The 18161-nt window shown below is 42.3% G+C and overlaps 1 protein-coding gene across 3 annotated transcripts in view; it reads right to left on the minus strand.

Annotated features, from left to right (window-relative positions):
• Nucleotides 1-18161, minus strand: part of txndc16 (thioredoxin domain containing 16) — a 68209-nt gene that overhangs the window by 16210 nt on the left and 33838 nt on the right. For 2 of the 3 annotated variants that reach the window (XM_041848312.2, XM_041848310.2), the window contains exon 19: nt 5972-6479. The exons of the other annotated variant lie outside the window; for it this stretch is intronic. In XM_041848312.2, coding sequence (XP_041704246.2) covers nt 6220-6479 — 260 coding nt within the window. In that variant the 3' untranslated portion in view covers nt 5972-6219. Of the gene's footprint in view, nt 1-5971; nt 6480-18161 lie in introns of those variants that run through there. 3 annotated transcript variants of the gene reach the window in all.

Raw genomic sequence — 18161 nt, forward strand, 5'->3', positions numbered from 1 at the left:
AGCCTAATTTTGCTGGGAGGCAATGGGGAGATTTGGGATGGACATACAGTTGGGAAAATGGAGCAGCCTTTTTACTTCATGCTATCTTGGCTGAGCTCCTATGTCAAGCACCGGGAAACGGACTCCAACATCTCAGAAGAGGTAGGGTGTTGTCTTTTCGTTTAGCCAGTTGCTTGTAATTAGCTGGATGGCTATAGAGATTAGCCCTGAATCACTACGAGTGGTGCAGTGCAAACAAATGTATTGGATGCGTATGACAGCTCCCCGAAGCATGAACGCTCTGACTTCTGTGGAAGCCACATCTCAGTAAATGCTGACCATGCAGAACCAGTCAGCCATATCACAGTATAGATTACATTTTTGGAAGAAAAAGAGGATCTTACAATTCTAACATCTCATAAGAGGGATAATACCACAAGTGTGTGCGTATAAGTGTGAGAGAGGAACAGAGAGTGGAGGCATGAATACTCAATAATGACCACTTGGCACTTCTACTTCTCTATACTTGGTGTAGCACAGGCATTCTGGAATGGAAAGGGGAATGATGGGAAGAACAGCCAGGAGCCAATCAGAGAAACTGCAGGCCCCCATCAGGAACCAATAAGTGGACATTATGACACAAGATCTCGGAATGGATTGATACTTTTGATCATTAAATAGATAATAAAACAAATGTGAGGAATACAAAACGAATGGTGAATACTACTCACCAGTACTCACCATTTGTTTTGTATTCTATCATTATTTTACACACCCCAATACACAGCAGAAATTAAAGGGGAAGTTCAGGATTTTGCAACTTGATGCTTCCTCACTCTGAAAGTAGTCTATGGGCCAGGAGAAAATGTAATCCATGGTTTGGTTCTTTAAACAGCTCCTACAAACTTCAGCTAACTTTAGTTACCACTAGCTAACAATCAATGGAAATGAATGAGGTGTGTGCATGTTTTTTTTATTTTTTATGGCTAAATCACCTTTAAGTAACATCAAACCAAATTTCAAATCAAAGTTTATTGGTCACGTACATAGATTTGCAGATGTCATCGCAGGTGCAGCAAAATGCTTATGTTTCTAGCTCCAACAGTGCAGTAATATCTAGAAACAGGGGCACAACTTTCACTGGGGATAGGGGGGACATGACCCCCCCACATTCTGAATATGCATTTTTGTCCCCCCAGTTTTATCATTGCACTGTGATATAAAAAGCTGTGTACTATAGGAGCATGCAGGCGCCTCAGAGCGGTCGGGTAGGCTGTTTGGCGGTTTCAATCGACTGGATTTAGGACTGCGCGGACACCATAGAGCATGCGAACAGAGGCAGCTGTTGTCTGTGTGTTTTATGCTTTTTCTCTGAGTTGTAAAAGGAAACAGAGCTGAAACTGGCTACTCTTTATTTGACTGATGTAGCTGGCAAGGTAACTGCTGTTTGACTTAACAGAAGAAGAAAAAAAGTATTTATTCCCAGTGCTGAGTTAGTAGTGTAACTGACATGTAACAATAGCCAATGTTTCATCCCCTCTCGACTGAAGTGAATAAACTATCTAGCTAACGTTAGCTAGCTAGTAGGTACCACAGCCAGTTCAGCTCTAGCCTCTAGCTACAGTGAGGGAAAAAATTATTTGATCCCCTGCTGATTTTGTACGTTTGCGCACTGACAAAGAAATGATCAGTCTATAATTTTAATGGTAGGTTTATTTGAACAGTGGGAGACAGAATAGCAACAAAAAAATCCAGAAAAACACATGTCAAAAATGTTATAAATTGATTTGCATTTTAATGAGGGAAATAAGTATTTGACCCCCTCTCAATCAGAAAGATTTCTGGCTCCCAGGTGTCTTTTATACAGGTAACAAACTGAGATTAGGAGCACACTCTTAAAGGGAGTGCTCCTAATCTCAGTTTGTTACCTGTATAAAAGACACCTGTCCACAGAAGCAATCAATCAATCAGATTCCAAACTCTCCACCATGGCCAAGGCGTGTTTGGAGGAGGAGGAATGCTGCCTATGACCCCAAGAACACCATCCCCACCGTCAAACATGGAGGTGGAAACATTATGCTTTGGGGGTGTTTTTCTGCTAAGGGGACAGGACAACTTCACCGCATCAAAGGGACGATGGACGGGGCCATGTACCGTCAAATCTTGGGTGAGAACCTCCTTCCCTCAGCCAGGGCATTGAAAATGGGTCGTGGATGGGTATTCCAGCATGACAATGACCCAAAACACACGGCCAAGGCAACAAAGGAGTGGCTCAAGAAGAAGCACATTAAGGTCCTGGAGTAGCCTAGCCAGTCTCCAGACCTTAATCCCATAGAAAATCTGTGGAGGGAGCTGAAGGTTCGAGTTGCCAAACGACAGCCTCAAAACCTTAATGACTTGAAGAAGATCTGCAAAGAGGAGTGGGACAAAATCCCTCCTGAGATGTGTGCAAACCTGGTGGCGAACTACAAGAAACGTCTGACCTCTGTGATTGCCAACAAGGGTTTTGCCACCAAGTACTAAGTCATGTTTTGCAGAGGGGTCAAATACTTATTTCCCTCATTAAAATGCAAAACAATTTATAATATTTTTGACATGCGTTTTTCTGGATTTTGTTGTTGTTATTCTGTCTCTCACTGTTCAAATAAAACTACCATTAAAATTATAGACTGATAATGTCTTTGTCAGTGGGCAAACGTACAAAATCAGCAGGGGATCAAATACTTTTTTCCCTCACTGTATCTGTCAGGTAGCAGTATCTAACAGCTGTTGTGTGTTGGAAATGTTTTGTAGCCTTTGTTTTGTCCCGTTTCAACAGAAGTAAAAAACTTGGCTAGTTTTCACCAGTTGATGTAGCTACCATTAGAGCTAGCCAAAAGTTGGCTAACGTTAGCTAGCCAAAAGTTGGCTAACGTTAGCTAGCTAGCTCACTAACTTTAGCTATTATTTTTACCTCAATCACACTAGACCTAAATCAACCGTTGAAGACCGATATTCTGACATTTTTTGACAGCGCAATGTGAGTTATTAGAGTCAGTATAGCAATGTAATGTTAATGATCTGTCGGTTTCCCTTGGTAATTCCCTACTTTTCACACTGACACGGTTTATAAACAGCTCTACAGGCTTCACTGTCATGGTGCAGTCAGTACACAACACTATGCCCATCATAAGAGGATCAGATGGATCTTAAGAGGATCAGATGATGACAGGTGTCCCAGCAGGGTCAGACAGCCAGGGAAGACCAGTATACGGAGCTGAGGTGAATTTTGCAGTATATGAATGGATACAAAGTTCCATCTTGAGTTGATGGGTAGGCTACAATCTGGGAATAATGGTCATTTCAACTATTGAACCATTGATTCTATTCTTGGATAATATAACGTATACATTTACACCAAGGTAAATCTTTGTCATGACTCATTTGAGCAGGATCAGATGGTGACAGGGGTCTCAGCAGGGTCAGGCAACCAGGAAAGACCAGTCTGTAATGGCGCGGAGGTAAACTTTTGCAGATGCAACACTTTATTCCTCTCTGTGCAGCAAACACTGGACAAGCCAGAAGCTTCAAAGACAAACTATTTTAAGGCAGTCTGACAAACTTCACTTGTATGTGTATTAAAGTAGTAAAAAGTTAAGTATTTGGTCCCATATTCATAGCACACAATGACTACATCACGCTTGTAACTACAAATTTGTTGGATGCATTTGCTGTTTGTTTTACACTTAAGTCATTTAGCAGACGCTCTTATCCAGAGCGACTTACAAATGTGGTTGTGTTTCAGATTGTGCCCAATAGAAATGAATGGTAACTAACGTAGTGTCATTTTGGAGTCACTTCTATTGTAAATAAGAATAGAATATGATTACAGATAATCCTGAATCAATTGTGAATAGCGATGAGTGAGAAAGTTAGACACGCAAACATCATACCCCCAAGACATGCTAACCTCTCAGCATTACAATAACAGGGGAGGTTAGCATTTTTTGAGAGGTATAATATTTGTGCGTCTATAGCTTTCTCACTCATCCAGGATTATCCATAATCATGGTAGCATCCACATTCATGTAGAAGTGTTTAGAAACATTATATTCTTAATTACAATAAAAAAGTGACCCAAAAAAGGGACATCTGTAGATTGTGTAGAAATGCAGGAAATGAGCTTTAGATGCTTCAAAAAATTCTGAGGGAGGACCCCCACACTTCTAAAACCAAAGTTGCACCCGTCTAGAAACAATATAACAAAAGTATTTATTTTTAAACAAGAAATTCAAATATTTGGAGTTAATTTCTGTTATTTTGGCTATGAAATTGACAATTAAAACACACACCCAATGCATTCACTTCCGTTGATTGTTCGCTAGTGGTGGCTAAAGTTAGCTGAAGTTTGTAGTGGCTGTTTAGAGAAAACCAAACCTTACGCTACTTTCAGGGTGAGGAACCGTCTAACATAAAGTTGTAAAATAATGAACTCTCGTTAAGTATAAATACAATTTGTGAAATATATCTCACACACACTTTGATAAACAAAGGGCAAACAATTCACACAATGAATGAGCAGGAATTGGCAGGAGTCCACGCATTAGTGAAGAGAGATGTGCCTATAGCGCATTTTCACCACTATACAGTGGATTCGGAAAGTATTCAGACCACTTGACTTTTTCCACTTTGTTACGTTAGTCTTATTCTAAAATGGATTCAATAAAACATTTCTCAATCTACACATAATACCCCATAATGACAAAACGAAAACTGTTTTTTTTGTGTGCAAATGTATTAAAAATAAAAAACAGAAATACCTTATTTATATAAGTATTCAGACCCTTTGCTATGAGACTCAAAATTGAGCTCAGGTGCATCCTGTTTCCATTGATCATCCTTGAGATGTTTCTACAACTTGATTGGACTCCACCTGTGGTAAATTCAATTGATTGAACATGATTTGGAAAGGCACACACCTGTCTATATAAAGGTCCCACAGTTGACAGTGCATGTCAGAGCAAAAACCAAGCCATGGAGGTCGAAGGAATTGTCCGTAGATCTCCGAGACAGGATTGTGTCGAGGCACAGATCTGGGGAAGTGTACCAAAACATTTCTGCAGCATTGAAGGTCCCCAAGAACACAGTGGCCTATATTCTTAAATGGAAGAAGTTTGGAACCACCAACACTCTTCCTAGAGCTGGCCGCCCGGCCAAACTGAGCAATCGGGGGAGAAGGGCCTTGGTCAGGGAGGTGACCAAGAACCCAAAGGTCACTCTGACAGAGCTCCAGAGTTCCTCTGTGGAGATGGGAGAACCTTTCAGAAGGACAACCATCTCTGCAGCACTCCACCAATCAGCCTTTCTGGTAGAGTGGCCAGATGGAAGCTACTCCTCTGTAAAATGCACAGGACACGTCTGGAGGAAACCTGGCACCATCCCTACGGTGAAGCATGGTGGTGGCAGCATCATGCTGTAGGGATGTTTTCAGCGGCAGGGACTGGGAGACTAGTCAGGATTGAGGGAAAGATGAACGGAGCAAAGTACAGAGATCCTTGATGAAAAGCTGCTCCAGAGCGCTCAGGACTTCAGACTCGGGTGAAGGTTCACCTTCCAACAGGACAACGACCCTAAGCACACAGCCAAGACAACGCAGGAGTGGCCCAGCCAGAGCCCGGACTTGAACCCGATCAAACATCTCTGGAGACACATGAAAACAGCTGTGCAGCGACACTCCCCATCCAACCTGACAGAGCTTGAGAAAATGTGTAGAGAATGGGAGAAACTCCCCAAATACAGGTGCGCCAAGCTTGTAGCGTCATACCCAAGAAGACTGGAGGCTGCAATTGCTGCCAAAGGTGCTTCAACAAAGTACTGAGTAAAGGGTCTGAATACAATTTTGTCATTTTGGGGCATTGTGTGTAGATTGTTAAGGGGGAAAAAACTATTTAATCAATTTTAGAATAAGGCTGTAATGTAACAAAATGTGGAAAAGGTCAAGGGGTCTGAATACGTTCCGAATGCGCTGTATGTATGCATGTATGTAAAAAACGAAGACATAAAAAATATATATATATTCATTAAAAAAAGTCATTACACTAACAGCTAAACCACATACTAGGAGGCTCAGTGGATCTCACAGCCCATAAACCTGACTAACAGATAAGCTACCCTGAAGCTATTAGATAGAGGTGATTCTGATCTAAGCGGTCATTGGTTTCCTCCAGCCTTCAGAGGTCAGGGCCGCTGCTCTAGCCCCCCTCATAGCTCAGAGTGGTGGTGAGGTGTCTGTGGAGGCTTGGTGGTGGGGGACCCTTGGAAGTTGTGTGCTTGGGCTTGTCTTTCACCACCACTGCTGCTGCTCCCCCTCTTCTTCTCTTTCTCTCCCTCTGCTCTCTCACTCTGGCTTGTTTTAGTCTTAGCGCTCCTCTGGGAGGCATAACCCGGTACTTCCTGGTCCATGACGGACAGGAAGTCGTAGAAGGGCATTGGGGGCGCCCATTTCTCATCCACGATCTTACCTGGGTGGGGGAGAGGGAAAGATAGAAAGAGGGACAGATGTGAGGGGGACAGAAGCAGAACCTGTTTAGAAAGCACCATACTCAAATAGCAGAATAACAGAAAGAATGTAAGTAACAGAAACAAGAGACAAATCCGTAAACTGTAAACAAACCCATGAAGAAATTTTTTGACCAAGCCTACAGTAACCTTAAGAGTACAATCAAATCAAATTTTATTGGCCACATGCGCCGAATACAACAGGTGCAGACATTACAGTGAAATGCTTACTTACAGCCCTTAACCAACAGTGCATTTATTTTTAATAAAAAAGTAAAATAAAACAACAAAAGTGTTGAGAAAAAAAGAGCAGAAGTAAAATAAAATAACAGTAGGGAGGCTATATATACAGGGGGGTACCGGGGGGTACCGGTGCAGAGTCAATGTGCGAGGCACCGGCTAGTTGAGGTAGTTGAAGTAATATGTACATGTGGGTAGAGTTAAAGTGACTATGCATAAATACTTAACAGAGTAGTAGCAGCGTAAAAAAGATGGGGTGGGGGTGGGGGAGCAGTGCAAATAGTCCGGGTAGCCATGATTAGCTGTTCAGGAGTCTTATGGCTTGGGGGTAGAAGCTGTTGAGAAGTCTTTTGGACCTAGACTTGGCACTCCGGTACCGCTTGCCATGCAGTAGCAGAGAGAACAGTCTATGACTAGGGTGGCTGGAGTCTTTGACAATTTTGAGGGCCTTCCTCTGACACCGCCTGGTATAGAGGTCCTGGATGGCAGGAAGCTTGGCCCCAGTGATGTACTGGGCCGTACGCACTACCCTCTGTAGTGCCTTGCGGTCGGAGGCCAAGCAGTTGCCATACCAGGCGGTGATGCAACCAGTCAGGATGCTCTCGATGGTGCAGCTGTATAATTTTTTGAGGATCTGAGGACACATGCCAAATCTTTTCAGTCTCCTGAGGGGGAATAGGCTTTGTCGTGCCCTCTTGGTGTGTTTGGACCATGATAGTTCGTTGGTGATGTGGACACCAAGGAACTTGAAGCTCTCAACCTGTTCCACTACAGCCCCGTCGATGAGAATGGGGGCGTGCTCAGTCCTCTTTTTTTTCCTGTAGTCCACAATCATCTCCTTTGTCTTGGTCACGTTGAGGGAGAGGTTGTTATCCTGGCACCACACAGCCAGGTCTCTGACCTCCTCTCTATAGGCTGTCTCATCGTTGTCGGTGATCAGGCCTACCACCGTTGTGTCGTCGGCAAACTTAATGATGGTGTTGGAGTCATGCCTGGCCATGCAGTCATGGGTGAACAGGGAGTACAGGAGGGGACTGAGCACGCACCCCTGAGGGGCCCCCGTGTTGAGGATCAGTGTGGCAGATGTGTTGTTAACTACCCTTACCACCTGGGGGCGGCCCGTCAGGAAGTCCAGGATCCAGTTGCAGAGGGAGGTGTTTAGTCCCAGGATCCTTAGCTTAGTGATGAGCTTTGAGGGCACTATGGTGTTGAATGCTGAGGTGTAGTCAATGAATAGCATTCTCACGTAGGTGTTCCTCTTGTCCAGATGGGAAAGGGCAGTGTGGAGTGCAATAGAGATTGCATCATCTGTGGATCCGTTGGGACGGTATGCAAATTGGAGTGGGTCTAGGGTTTCTGGGATAATGGTGTTGATGTGAGCCATGACCAGCCTTTCAAAGCACTTCATGGCTACAGACGTCAGTGCTACGGGTCGGTAGTAAATCGCACTAAATACAGTACATAGCCTATTCAAAAGACCAAACATTTCATTCCCTTTGGTGGCGAGACAGTGGCCGTGTCCGAATACCCATACTAGCGTACTACATACTTAAACGGCATACTATGTCATCGTCGCATACTATTTAGCACATAAGTTAGTAAAAAGCATGTGAGGCGGGGCCAAGTGCAGGTGAATTATTCCAAATTCATACATGCATTGCATTAACCAGCCTGATTTACAATTCGATTAATTTCTCTAAACTCTGAATAGAATAGGAATGGAGTTATAGGCCTACTCAGGCTGGTATAGGCAGACTATCACAGTCGACCAATACCGTAGCCCATATATCCCATTTAATAAGGACTGAAGACAGAAACAGATCATTTGGTTCCATTTCAACATATTTATCAGTGAAACCAAAAGTGCTGTAATATATAAATAAAAATAGCCTAGTACACCAAAACTTTTCAAATGTTCAGGCTATTGCACAACAAAATGGAAAATCAGGTGCATCACAAATTCAGAACCGCTGGACAGCAACATAAACTAAAGCACTGATCATTGGGAACGAGATCAGAATGACTGCTAAGGCTTGATCCATAAATGAAATAGGTAGCCTAGACTACAAAACTAAGACAATCCATATGTTAAAATCAAAAGGCCTGATTACGTCAATAAATGCAGCCACATCCCAAGTCCCTGGTGGCAACACATTCAGAAATAAAAAGCTGTTTTAAAGTATTTACAGTACACTGAACAAAAATATAAACGCAACATGTAACGTGTTGGTCCCATGTTTCATGACCTGAAATAAAAGATCCCAGAAATGTTCCATACCCACAAAAAGCTTATTTCTCTAAAATTATGTCCACACATTTGTTTACATCCCTGTTAGTGAGCATTTCTCCTTTTCCAAGATAATCCTTCCACCTTACAGGTGTGGCATATCAAGAAGCTGATTAAACAGCATGATCATTACACAGGTGCACAGAGATACTGTGACGAAATCCTGAGGCCCATTGTCGTGCCATTCATCTGCCGCCATCAGGGCGGCAGGTAGCTTAGAGGGTAAGAGCGTTGTGCCAGTAACCGAAAGGTCGCTGGTTCTAATCCCCAAGCCGACTAGGTGAAAAATCTGTCGATGTGCCCTTAAGCAAGGCACTTAACCCTAATTGCTCCTGTAAGTCGCTCTGGATAAGAGCGTCTGCTAAATGACAAAAATGTAAAAATGTAAATCACCTCATCTTTCAGCATGATAATGCATGGCCCCATGTTGCAAGGATCTGTATACAATTCCTGGTAGCTGAAAATGTCCCAGTTCTTCCTTGGCCTGCATACTCACCAAACATGTTTGGGATACTCTGGATCGATGTGTTAGACAATGTGCTCCGGTTCCCGTCAATATCCAGCAACTTCACACAGCCATTGAATAGGAGTGGGACAACATACCACAATCACCAGCCAGATCAACTCAATGCGAAGGACATGTGCCATGCTGCATGAGGCAAATGGTGGTCACACCAGATACTGACAGGTTTTTTGATCCACGCCCAAACTTATTTTTATAAAAAAGGTATCTATTACCAACAGATGCATATCTGTATTCCCGGTCATGTGAAATCCATAGATAAGGGCCTAATGAATGTATTTCAATTGAATTATTAACTGTAACTTAGTAAAATCTTTGAAATTGTTGCATGTTGCGTTTATATTTTTGTTCAGTGTAGTTTAAAAGCTCTGACGAAGGTCAAGAAAACAAGAAACACTAACGAGAAAACAGAAATCCACTTTGGGTAAAACATTTAAAATAGACTTCTGTTTTCAAAGATGCCTATGATGCAAAACTCGTGATCGTTTTAAGGAGAACATAAACTACATTTTGAACACCACCGCAGAAGCTTCGCTATTTCGGTATCTTCCCAATTAAGTTGCCTAGTTTTATGTTTGGCTACTTGAAGAGAACTAGGGCCTATCACTCGCAGCCCACCTCTTCCAATGCATTGTGGAAAAGTGTGCAGCGAATTATACTAGATGAAGAGCTGAAATTAGTATAACATCCTGGCATTTAAAACCATACGCCATTTTCGAAAAGTCACATACTATAACGCTTTCTATTTTCGCATACTGAGAATGCGTCATGCATGATTGCGTTGTTTCCCATATACTAGATTTTCGAAATGTTGCCTACTATTAAAAACATTTTTTTCCGCATAGTCAAACAGCCTACTATTTAGGACGCAAGTATGGGTATTTGGACACGGCCAGTACGTCAAAGAAAATGTAGTTGAGGAACCCCATTATCTGTGTATGAGAACATACAGACGAAGGCCCCTATTTGGCGAGAGTGGATGTTTGTTCACACATACAGTACTAGTCAAAGGTTTGGACACAACTACTCATTCAAGGGTTTTTCTTTATTTTTTACATTGTAGAATAATAGTGAAGACATCAAAACTATGAAATAACACATATGGAATGATGTAGTAACCAAAAAAAGTGTTGAACAAAATATTTTTTATATTTGAGATTCTTCAAAATGGCTACACTTTGCCTTGATGACAACTTTGCACACTCTTGGCATTCTCTCAACCAGCTTCACCTGGAATGATTTTCCAACAGTCTTGAAGGAGTTCCCACATATGCTGAGCACTTGTTGGCTGCTTTTCCTTCACTCTGCCGTCCGACTCATCCCAAACCATCTCAATTGGGTTGCGGTCGGGGGATTGTGGAGGCCAGGTCATCTGATGCAGCACTCCATCACTCTCCTTGGTAGAATATCCCTTACAAAGCCTGGAGGTGTGTTGGGTCATTGTCCTATTGAAAATCAAATGAGTGCCACTAAGCCCAAACCAGATGGGATGGCGTATCGCTGCAGAATGCTGTGGTAGCCACGCTGGTTAAGTGTGTCTTGAATTCTAAATTAATCACAGACGGTGTCACCAGCAAAGAACCCCCACACCATAACACCTCCTCCTCCATGCTTTACGGTGGGAACTACACATGCAGAGATCATCCGTTCACCCATACCGTGTCTCACAAAGACACGGCGGTTTGAACAAAAAATCTCCAATTTGGACTCCAGAACAAAGGACACATTTCCACAGGTCTAATGTCCATTGCTCATGTTTCTTGGCCCAAGCAGGTCTCTTCTTCTTATTGGTGTCCTATAGTAGTGGTTTCTTTGCAGCAATTCGACCATGAAGGCCTGATTCACACAGTCCCCTCTGAACAGTTGATGTTGAGATGTGTCTGTTACTTGAACTCTGTGAAGCATTTATTTGGGCTGCAATTTCTGAGGCTGGTAACTAATGAATTTATCCTCTGCAATTTATCCTCTGGGTCTTCCATTCCTGTGGCGGTCCTCATGAGAGCCAGTTTCATCATAGCGCTTTTACCCCCCCCCCTGCTGATTTGGTATGTTTGCCCATTGACAAAGACATGATCAGTCTATAATTTTAATGGCAGGTTTATTTGAACAGTGAGAGACAGAATAACAACAAAAAAATACAGAAAAACGCATGTCAAAAATGTTATAAATTGATTTGCATTTTAATGAGGGAAATAAGTATTTGACCCCTCTGCAAAACATTACTTAGTCCTTGGTGGCAAAACCCTTGTTGGCAATCACAGAGGTCAGACATTTCTTGTAGTTGGCCACCAGGTTTGCACACATCTCAGGAGAGATTTTGCCCCACTCCTCTTTGCAGATCTTCTCCAAGTCATTAAGGTTTCGAGGCTGATGTTTGGCAACTCGAACCTTAAGCTCCCTCCACAGATTTTCTATGGGATTAAGGTCTGGAGACTGGCTAGGCCACTCCAGGACCTTAATGTGCTTCTTCTTGAGCCACTCCTTTGTGGCCTTGGCCGTGTGTTTTGGGTCATTGTCATGCTGGAATACCCATCCACGACCCATTTTCAATGTCCTGGCTGAGGGAATGGGGTTCTCACCCAAGATTTGACAGTACATGGCGCCGTCCATCATCCCTTTGATGCGGTGAAGTTGTCCTGTCCCCTTAGCAGAAAAACACCCCCAAAGCATAATGTTTCCACCTCCATGTTTGACGGTGGGGATGGTGTTCTTAGGCAGCATTCCTCCTCCTCCAAACATGGCGAGTTGAGTTGATGCCAAAGAGCTCGATTTTGGTCTCATCTGACCACAACACTTACACCCAGTTCTCCTCTGAATCATTCAGATGTTCATTGGCAAACTTCAGACGGCCCTGTATATGTGCTTTCTTGAGCAGGGGGACCTTGCGGGCGCTGCAGGATTTCAGTCCTTCACGGCATAGTGTGTTACCAATTGTTTTCTTGGTGACTATGGTCCCAGCTGCCTTGAGATCATTGACAAGATCCTCCCGTGTAGTTCTGGGCTGATTCCTCACCGTTCTCATGATCATTGCAACTCCACGAGGTGAGATCTTGCATGGAGCCCCAGGCCGAGGGAGATTGACAGTTATTGTGTTTCTTCCATTTGCGAATAATCACACCAACTGTTGTCACCTTCTCACCAAGCTGCTTGGCGATGGTCTTGTAGCCCATTCCTGCCTTGTGTAGGTCTACAATCTTGTCCCTGACATCCTTGGAGAGCTCTTTGGTCTTGGCCATGGTGGAGAGTTTGGAATCTGATTGATTGATTGCTTCTGTGGACAGGTGTCTTTTATACAGGTAACAAGCTGAGATTAGGAGCACTCCCTTTAAGAGTGTGCTCCTAATCTCAGCTCATTACCTGTATAAAAAGACACCTGGGAGCCAGAAATCTTTTTGATTGAGAGGGGGTCAAATACTTATTTCCCTCATTAAAATGCAAATCAATTTATAACATTTTTGACATGCGTTTATCTGGATTTTTTTGTTGTTATTCTGTCTCTCACTGTTCAAATAAACCTACCATTACAATTATAGACTGATCATTTCTTTGTCAGTGGGCAAACATACAAAATCAGCAGGGGAACAAATACTTTTTTTCCCCCTCACTGTAGCACTTTTCTAGAACCCAAAGACGCTTATGCGATTGCCTGTACACTGGTTGTAGCAATAAAAGTAAGGACTTGACCCTTCACACATAATCTATATAGACAGTCAGGTCCAAAATGATTGGCACCCTTGGTAATATTAGCAAAAAAGACTGTCTAAAATAAATAATACTGAACTATATTGTATGGTCAAAAACATGGGGAAATTATATTTTATACTAATTCAAATTGCTCAGGGAAAGAGATCTTGTTTAACAACTGATAAATAAATATTTTTAAAAAAAGACAATATAGGGGTCAAAATTATTGGCACCCGTTTTCAATATTCCAGAACCCTCCCATTGCGAGGATAACAGACCTTGGTTAAAATACTATTTCATTACTTTTCATTAAAAGTCAAAACAAGTATTCAGATAACCTTTACATGAAAAAACAAACAAGGAGTTGAATATTGGAATGCATTTAAAAATACTATTTGGAAAGTATTGCCATGTATTTATAATTACTTCAAATACATATCGTTGGAAGTATTTGAAAGAGTATTTTCAAATTAATATTTGAATTATTTGGTATGTATTTGAAAATAGTTTAATTTGAAATAACAATGTACATTCAGAACTAACAACTCTTATACATGAATGTTACTTTTCTGCATATGCGTCAATTTTTCAACGCCAAACCCACCACTGGTGTGCGTGGCCAAAGAGATCGATTTTCATGTAATCTCAGATTACATGAAAATCGATCTCTTTGGCCACGCAAACCAGTGGGGGAGTTTGGCGTTGAAAAACAGAAGCATAAGAAAAAGTACCTCATACCTACTGTAAAATTTGGTGGTGGATCTTCAATGTTATGTGTGGTCCTCTGTAGCTCAGCTGGTAGAGCATGGCGATTGTAACGTCAAGGTAGTGGGTTCGATCCCCGGGACCACACATACACAAAAATGTATGCACGCATGACTGTAAGTCACTTTGGATAAAAGCGTCTGCTAAATGGCATATTATGGGACTATTTTGCTTCCACTGGTCTTGAGGCCCTTGTTAAGATCAACGGCATCATGAACCTTATCAAGTACCAGGACATTTTAGCCAAAAACCTGGTTGCTTCTGCCAGGAGGCTGAAACTTGACAATAACCCCAAGCACTCAGTCTCCGGACTTGAACCACATTGAAAACCTGTGGTTTGAATTGAAGAGAGCAGTCCAGAAGTACCGACGAAGGATATCAAGGATCTGGAAAGATTCTGTATGGAGGAATGGTCTAAGATCCCTCACGTGTTCTCCAATCTCAAACATTTTAGAAAAAGGCTCAGTGTCATTATCCTTGCAAGGGGAGGGTGCTGGAGTATTGAAGACAGGTGAGCCAATAATTTTGGTGCCTATCTTTGAGATTTGTTTTATTACTTGTTAAACCAAAATCTGAGCAATGCATTAGTATAAAATAATGTTTTTTTGCATACAATATAGTTCAGTGTTTGTATTTATTTTATAGTCTTTTTTACTCATCTTTATCAAGGGTGCCAATCATTTTTGACCAGACAGTAGCTTTGTCTCTCCAGACAGGAATATTGCATTATATACACACACGACTTATGCTTTTACAGCAGTCACTTAATATGGGGCCAAGTCCATCTTCCATTTCCATGCTTACAGAGACTAAGAGACTTTGTGGCTGTCTCAAGGAAAATGGACAATAAAGTATCCATCTTCATTGTGTGGTGAGTGGAATGCATAAGACGTCAATGTGTAGAGAGAGGGGAGAAACGTGAGCCAAAAACCCACTACTGTCATTTCAGGGTTTAGTGGGATTGGGCTGGTCTTTGAAAGTAGCTGTAAATGTCATGTACTCAGACTATTAACCAACGCTTGAGTTACACAGTAGAGTCATGATGCAGGTTGTGTGCATTATCACCTGGTCAACCATGTAATTTTGGCGCTTTGCCAATGGGTTCAGATCCTAGAGGTGAGAGCTTGCCATCAACCAGAGGGTTGCCATTTCAAATCCCAGGTCTGACTGAAAAATCAGTTGGTTGCTGGTATCAAATCCTAGATGCCATCTGCCGTTGTGCCCTTGAGCAAGGCACGTAATTCCCAAACTGCTCCAGGCTTTACTATGGCTGACCCTGTGCTCAAACCTCTTCTCTCTGTGTGTGTGTGTTTTCGAAGAGTTGGGATAAAGCAGAAGTACAATTTTAATCTCTGTGATAATGGACAATGATCATCATCATCATCATCATCATCCAGTGGAGAGTTGAATGCATTAGCAGTTAATGCGTAGAACGAGAGGGGAGAAACATGAGCCAACACACTATTGTCAAATCAGGCTTTAGTGGGATTGAGCTAGTCTTTGTCTAAGTACATTACATTTACAGTTACTTTCAATGAGTCAATGCTTGAATGACACGGTAGTGTAATGATGCAGGTTTTGTGCATTATTGCCTGGTCGACTGAAAGGACAATTTTACAGTCGGATTTGATACAAGCCATTTTGTCGCCCTGCCAATGGGTGTAGATCCTAGAGGTTTAAGAGGGGTGCCAGCGACCAGAGGTACTGAAAAATCTGCTGGTAGGGGTAGCTGGTATCAAATCCTGAATGCCATCTCCTACCGTTGTTCCCTTGAGCAAGGCATTTAACCTAAACTACTCCAAGGTCCCCTTACCATGACTGACCCTGTGCTCCAACCTCTCAAATCTGTGTGTGTGTCTAGAGGGGTTGAAATAAATTAAAAAAGACAACATTTCTATTTCCCTATGATAAATTGACAATTATGTAATCTTCTTTGTGTGGAGAGTGGGATGCATTAGCCATCAATGCGTAGAGAGGGGAGAAATGTGAGCCAACAACCCACTCTACTGTCAATTCAGGCTTTAGTGGGACTGGGCTTGCCTTTGAAAGCAACTGTAAATGTCATATACTCAGACTGAGACAATGGGTCTGTTTTGAATTACACATAAATGAGGAGAAGCCAAGATATATGAACAGGTTGTGTGCATTATCGCCTGGTCGAGCTTGAAAGGAGGAGTCATAATCAAATGGGTTTAGATCCCTCTGGTAAATACGAGTAGTTTGGTGGGAAGACCTCGGATTTGTTCGGGAGGGTGAAATGTCACCAAACGTCCAGACCGAAATATATTGTGTAGAGCAGACTGGTTCACAGTCTGTGGAATTGGCAGTAGTGTTAGCTCTAGACATTGCAGCTCTATCTGCAATGTTGTGTACAGAATAGTCTAGATTTAATTGATTTAGCGCAGCTAAAAATGAAGTTCTTCCAAGTATGATTCTCTAAACGATATTTACACATTTCGTAACTGAACTAAATTTTAATACGGATCAAAACCCATATCAAATGTTAGATACAGTAAGCTTGTTATAGACGCATGAGTATCACAAGAAGTCCTAACAGTCAATTTACCTTTCCGTCAGTTTAACACAACCATATTACTGAACCACTGTAATTGATGTCTATAGGGTTTCTGATTATGATAGATGAATACAAACTCGAGTCAGCTCCAGAAAAGAAAAAACATAAAGTCTAAACGTCAACACTTCAAGTTGACGAATGATGTGCTTCTCCGGACATAGAGAAAGCGCAGGGTGGTGCACGCAATGCAAAACATTAAAACATTTTGCAACAGAAAACGAAAACAAGCGTTTCTTATTGAACAACTCCAGATAGGCCCTCCCTGTTTCAGTCCGTTTTCTTCTGTTTGGTGCCTAATGAACACAAACCAGATTGAGGTTCTTTAGCCTGAAAATAACCTCAATCTATTGTGAGTTCGGTATGATGATTCAGGACTATAACTGGCAACCATCAGACACAATTACGAGATACAGTTCCCTCCAGAGACAGAGGAAGTGGATTGGAAGCTGATACTGCTGCTGAGAAGTGAGGGGAGAAAACAACAATGAAGGTGCTCAGACATTGGCAAAAACCCTCCTTCTCCCTCTACCTCCTTCACCTCACCTCCCTCAGTCACTAGAAGCAGAATACCTGAAAGAAAAACCTGACCACCTAGTCCTTGGAGGTTTGTCGATGAGTGTGCATTTTGGGCAGAAACCAGCAAGGTATCAACAGTCTGTCACACACACAATTCTAAATCTGCCAAAAAAAAAAAAAAAAAAGCGATTGGATTAGCTCAAAAAGGTACTGGAGAAAGAGGTTTGAATGAATGAATAGAGGTGGTGATCTCATGAATGGTAGTGACAGGTGGAGCTGTGTGGTACAACACACAGGCAGGCAGACAGGCCACAGCCATCTGAGATTAGACTCTTGGCAAAGTCTCAATTGGCATTAAAAAAAGCAAATACAGTTGAAGTCGGAAGTTTACATACACTTAGGTTGGAGTCATTAAGGCTGAAGAAATTCAGCTTGGCACCTAAAACCCTCACAAACCTTTACAGATGCACAATTGAGAGCATCCTGTCGGGCTGTATCACCACCTGGTACGGCAACTGCACCGCCTGCAACCGCAGGGCTCTCCAGAGGGTGGTGCGGTCTGCCGAACGCATTACCAGGGGCATACTACCCGCCCTCCAAGACACATACAGCACCCGATGTCACAGGAAGGCCAAAAAGATCATCAAGGACATCAACCACCCGAGCCACTGCCTGTTCACCCCGCTATCATCCAGAAGGAGATGCAGAGAGAGCGAGAGGCAGGCAGACGAGCACCCACATTTTTCATCATGTTTAAAAAAAAAAGATAGATTTAGAGTTAGATAAACTTTGATTTTTCAGCAGGGACATATACAGGATACTACCCTCCACAACATAACAGTCACTCCAAATCAAAACCTACAACCTGATTTTGGACAAAATTACCTGGAAGGATTCCTACTGCCAAAGATTCTTATTTCCAAACTATAAAGAAAATGCTCTCACAAACAGAAACCTGAAAACACCATCCAACCTGGAACTGAGTTAGTAATGTTTAGTCTGAAGTTTCTTTTAAAGCCAAGAAGAAAAATGCATTACAATGATATATTTCACTT

The sequence above is a fragment of the Coregonus clupeaformis genome, chromosome 34 (genome assembly GCF_020615455.1).
Source record: "Coregonus clupeaformis isolate EN_2021a chromosome 34, ASM2061545v1, whole genome shotgun sequence".
NCBI lineage: Eukaryota > Metazoa > Chordata > Actinopteri > Salmoniformes > Salmonidae > Coregonus > Coregonus clupeaformis.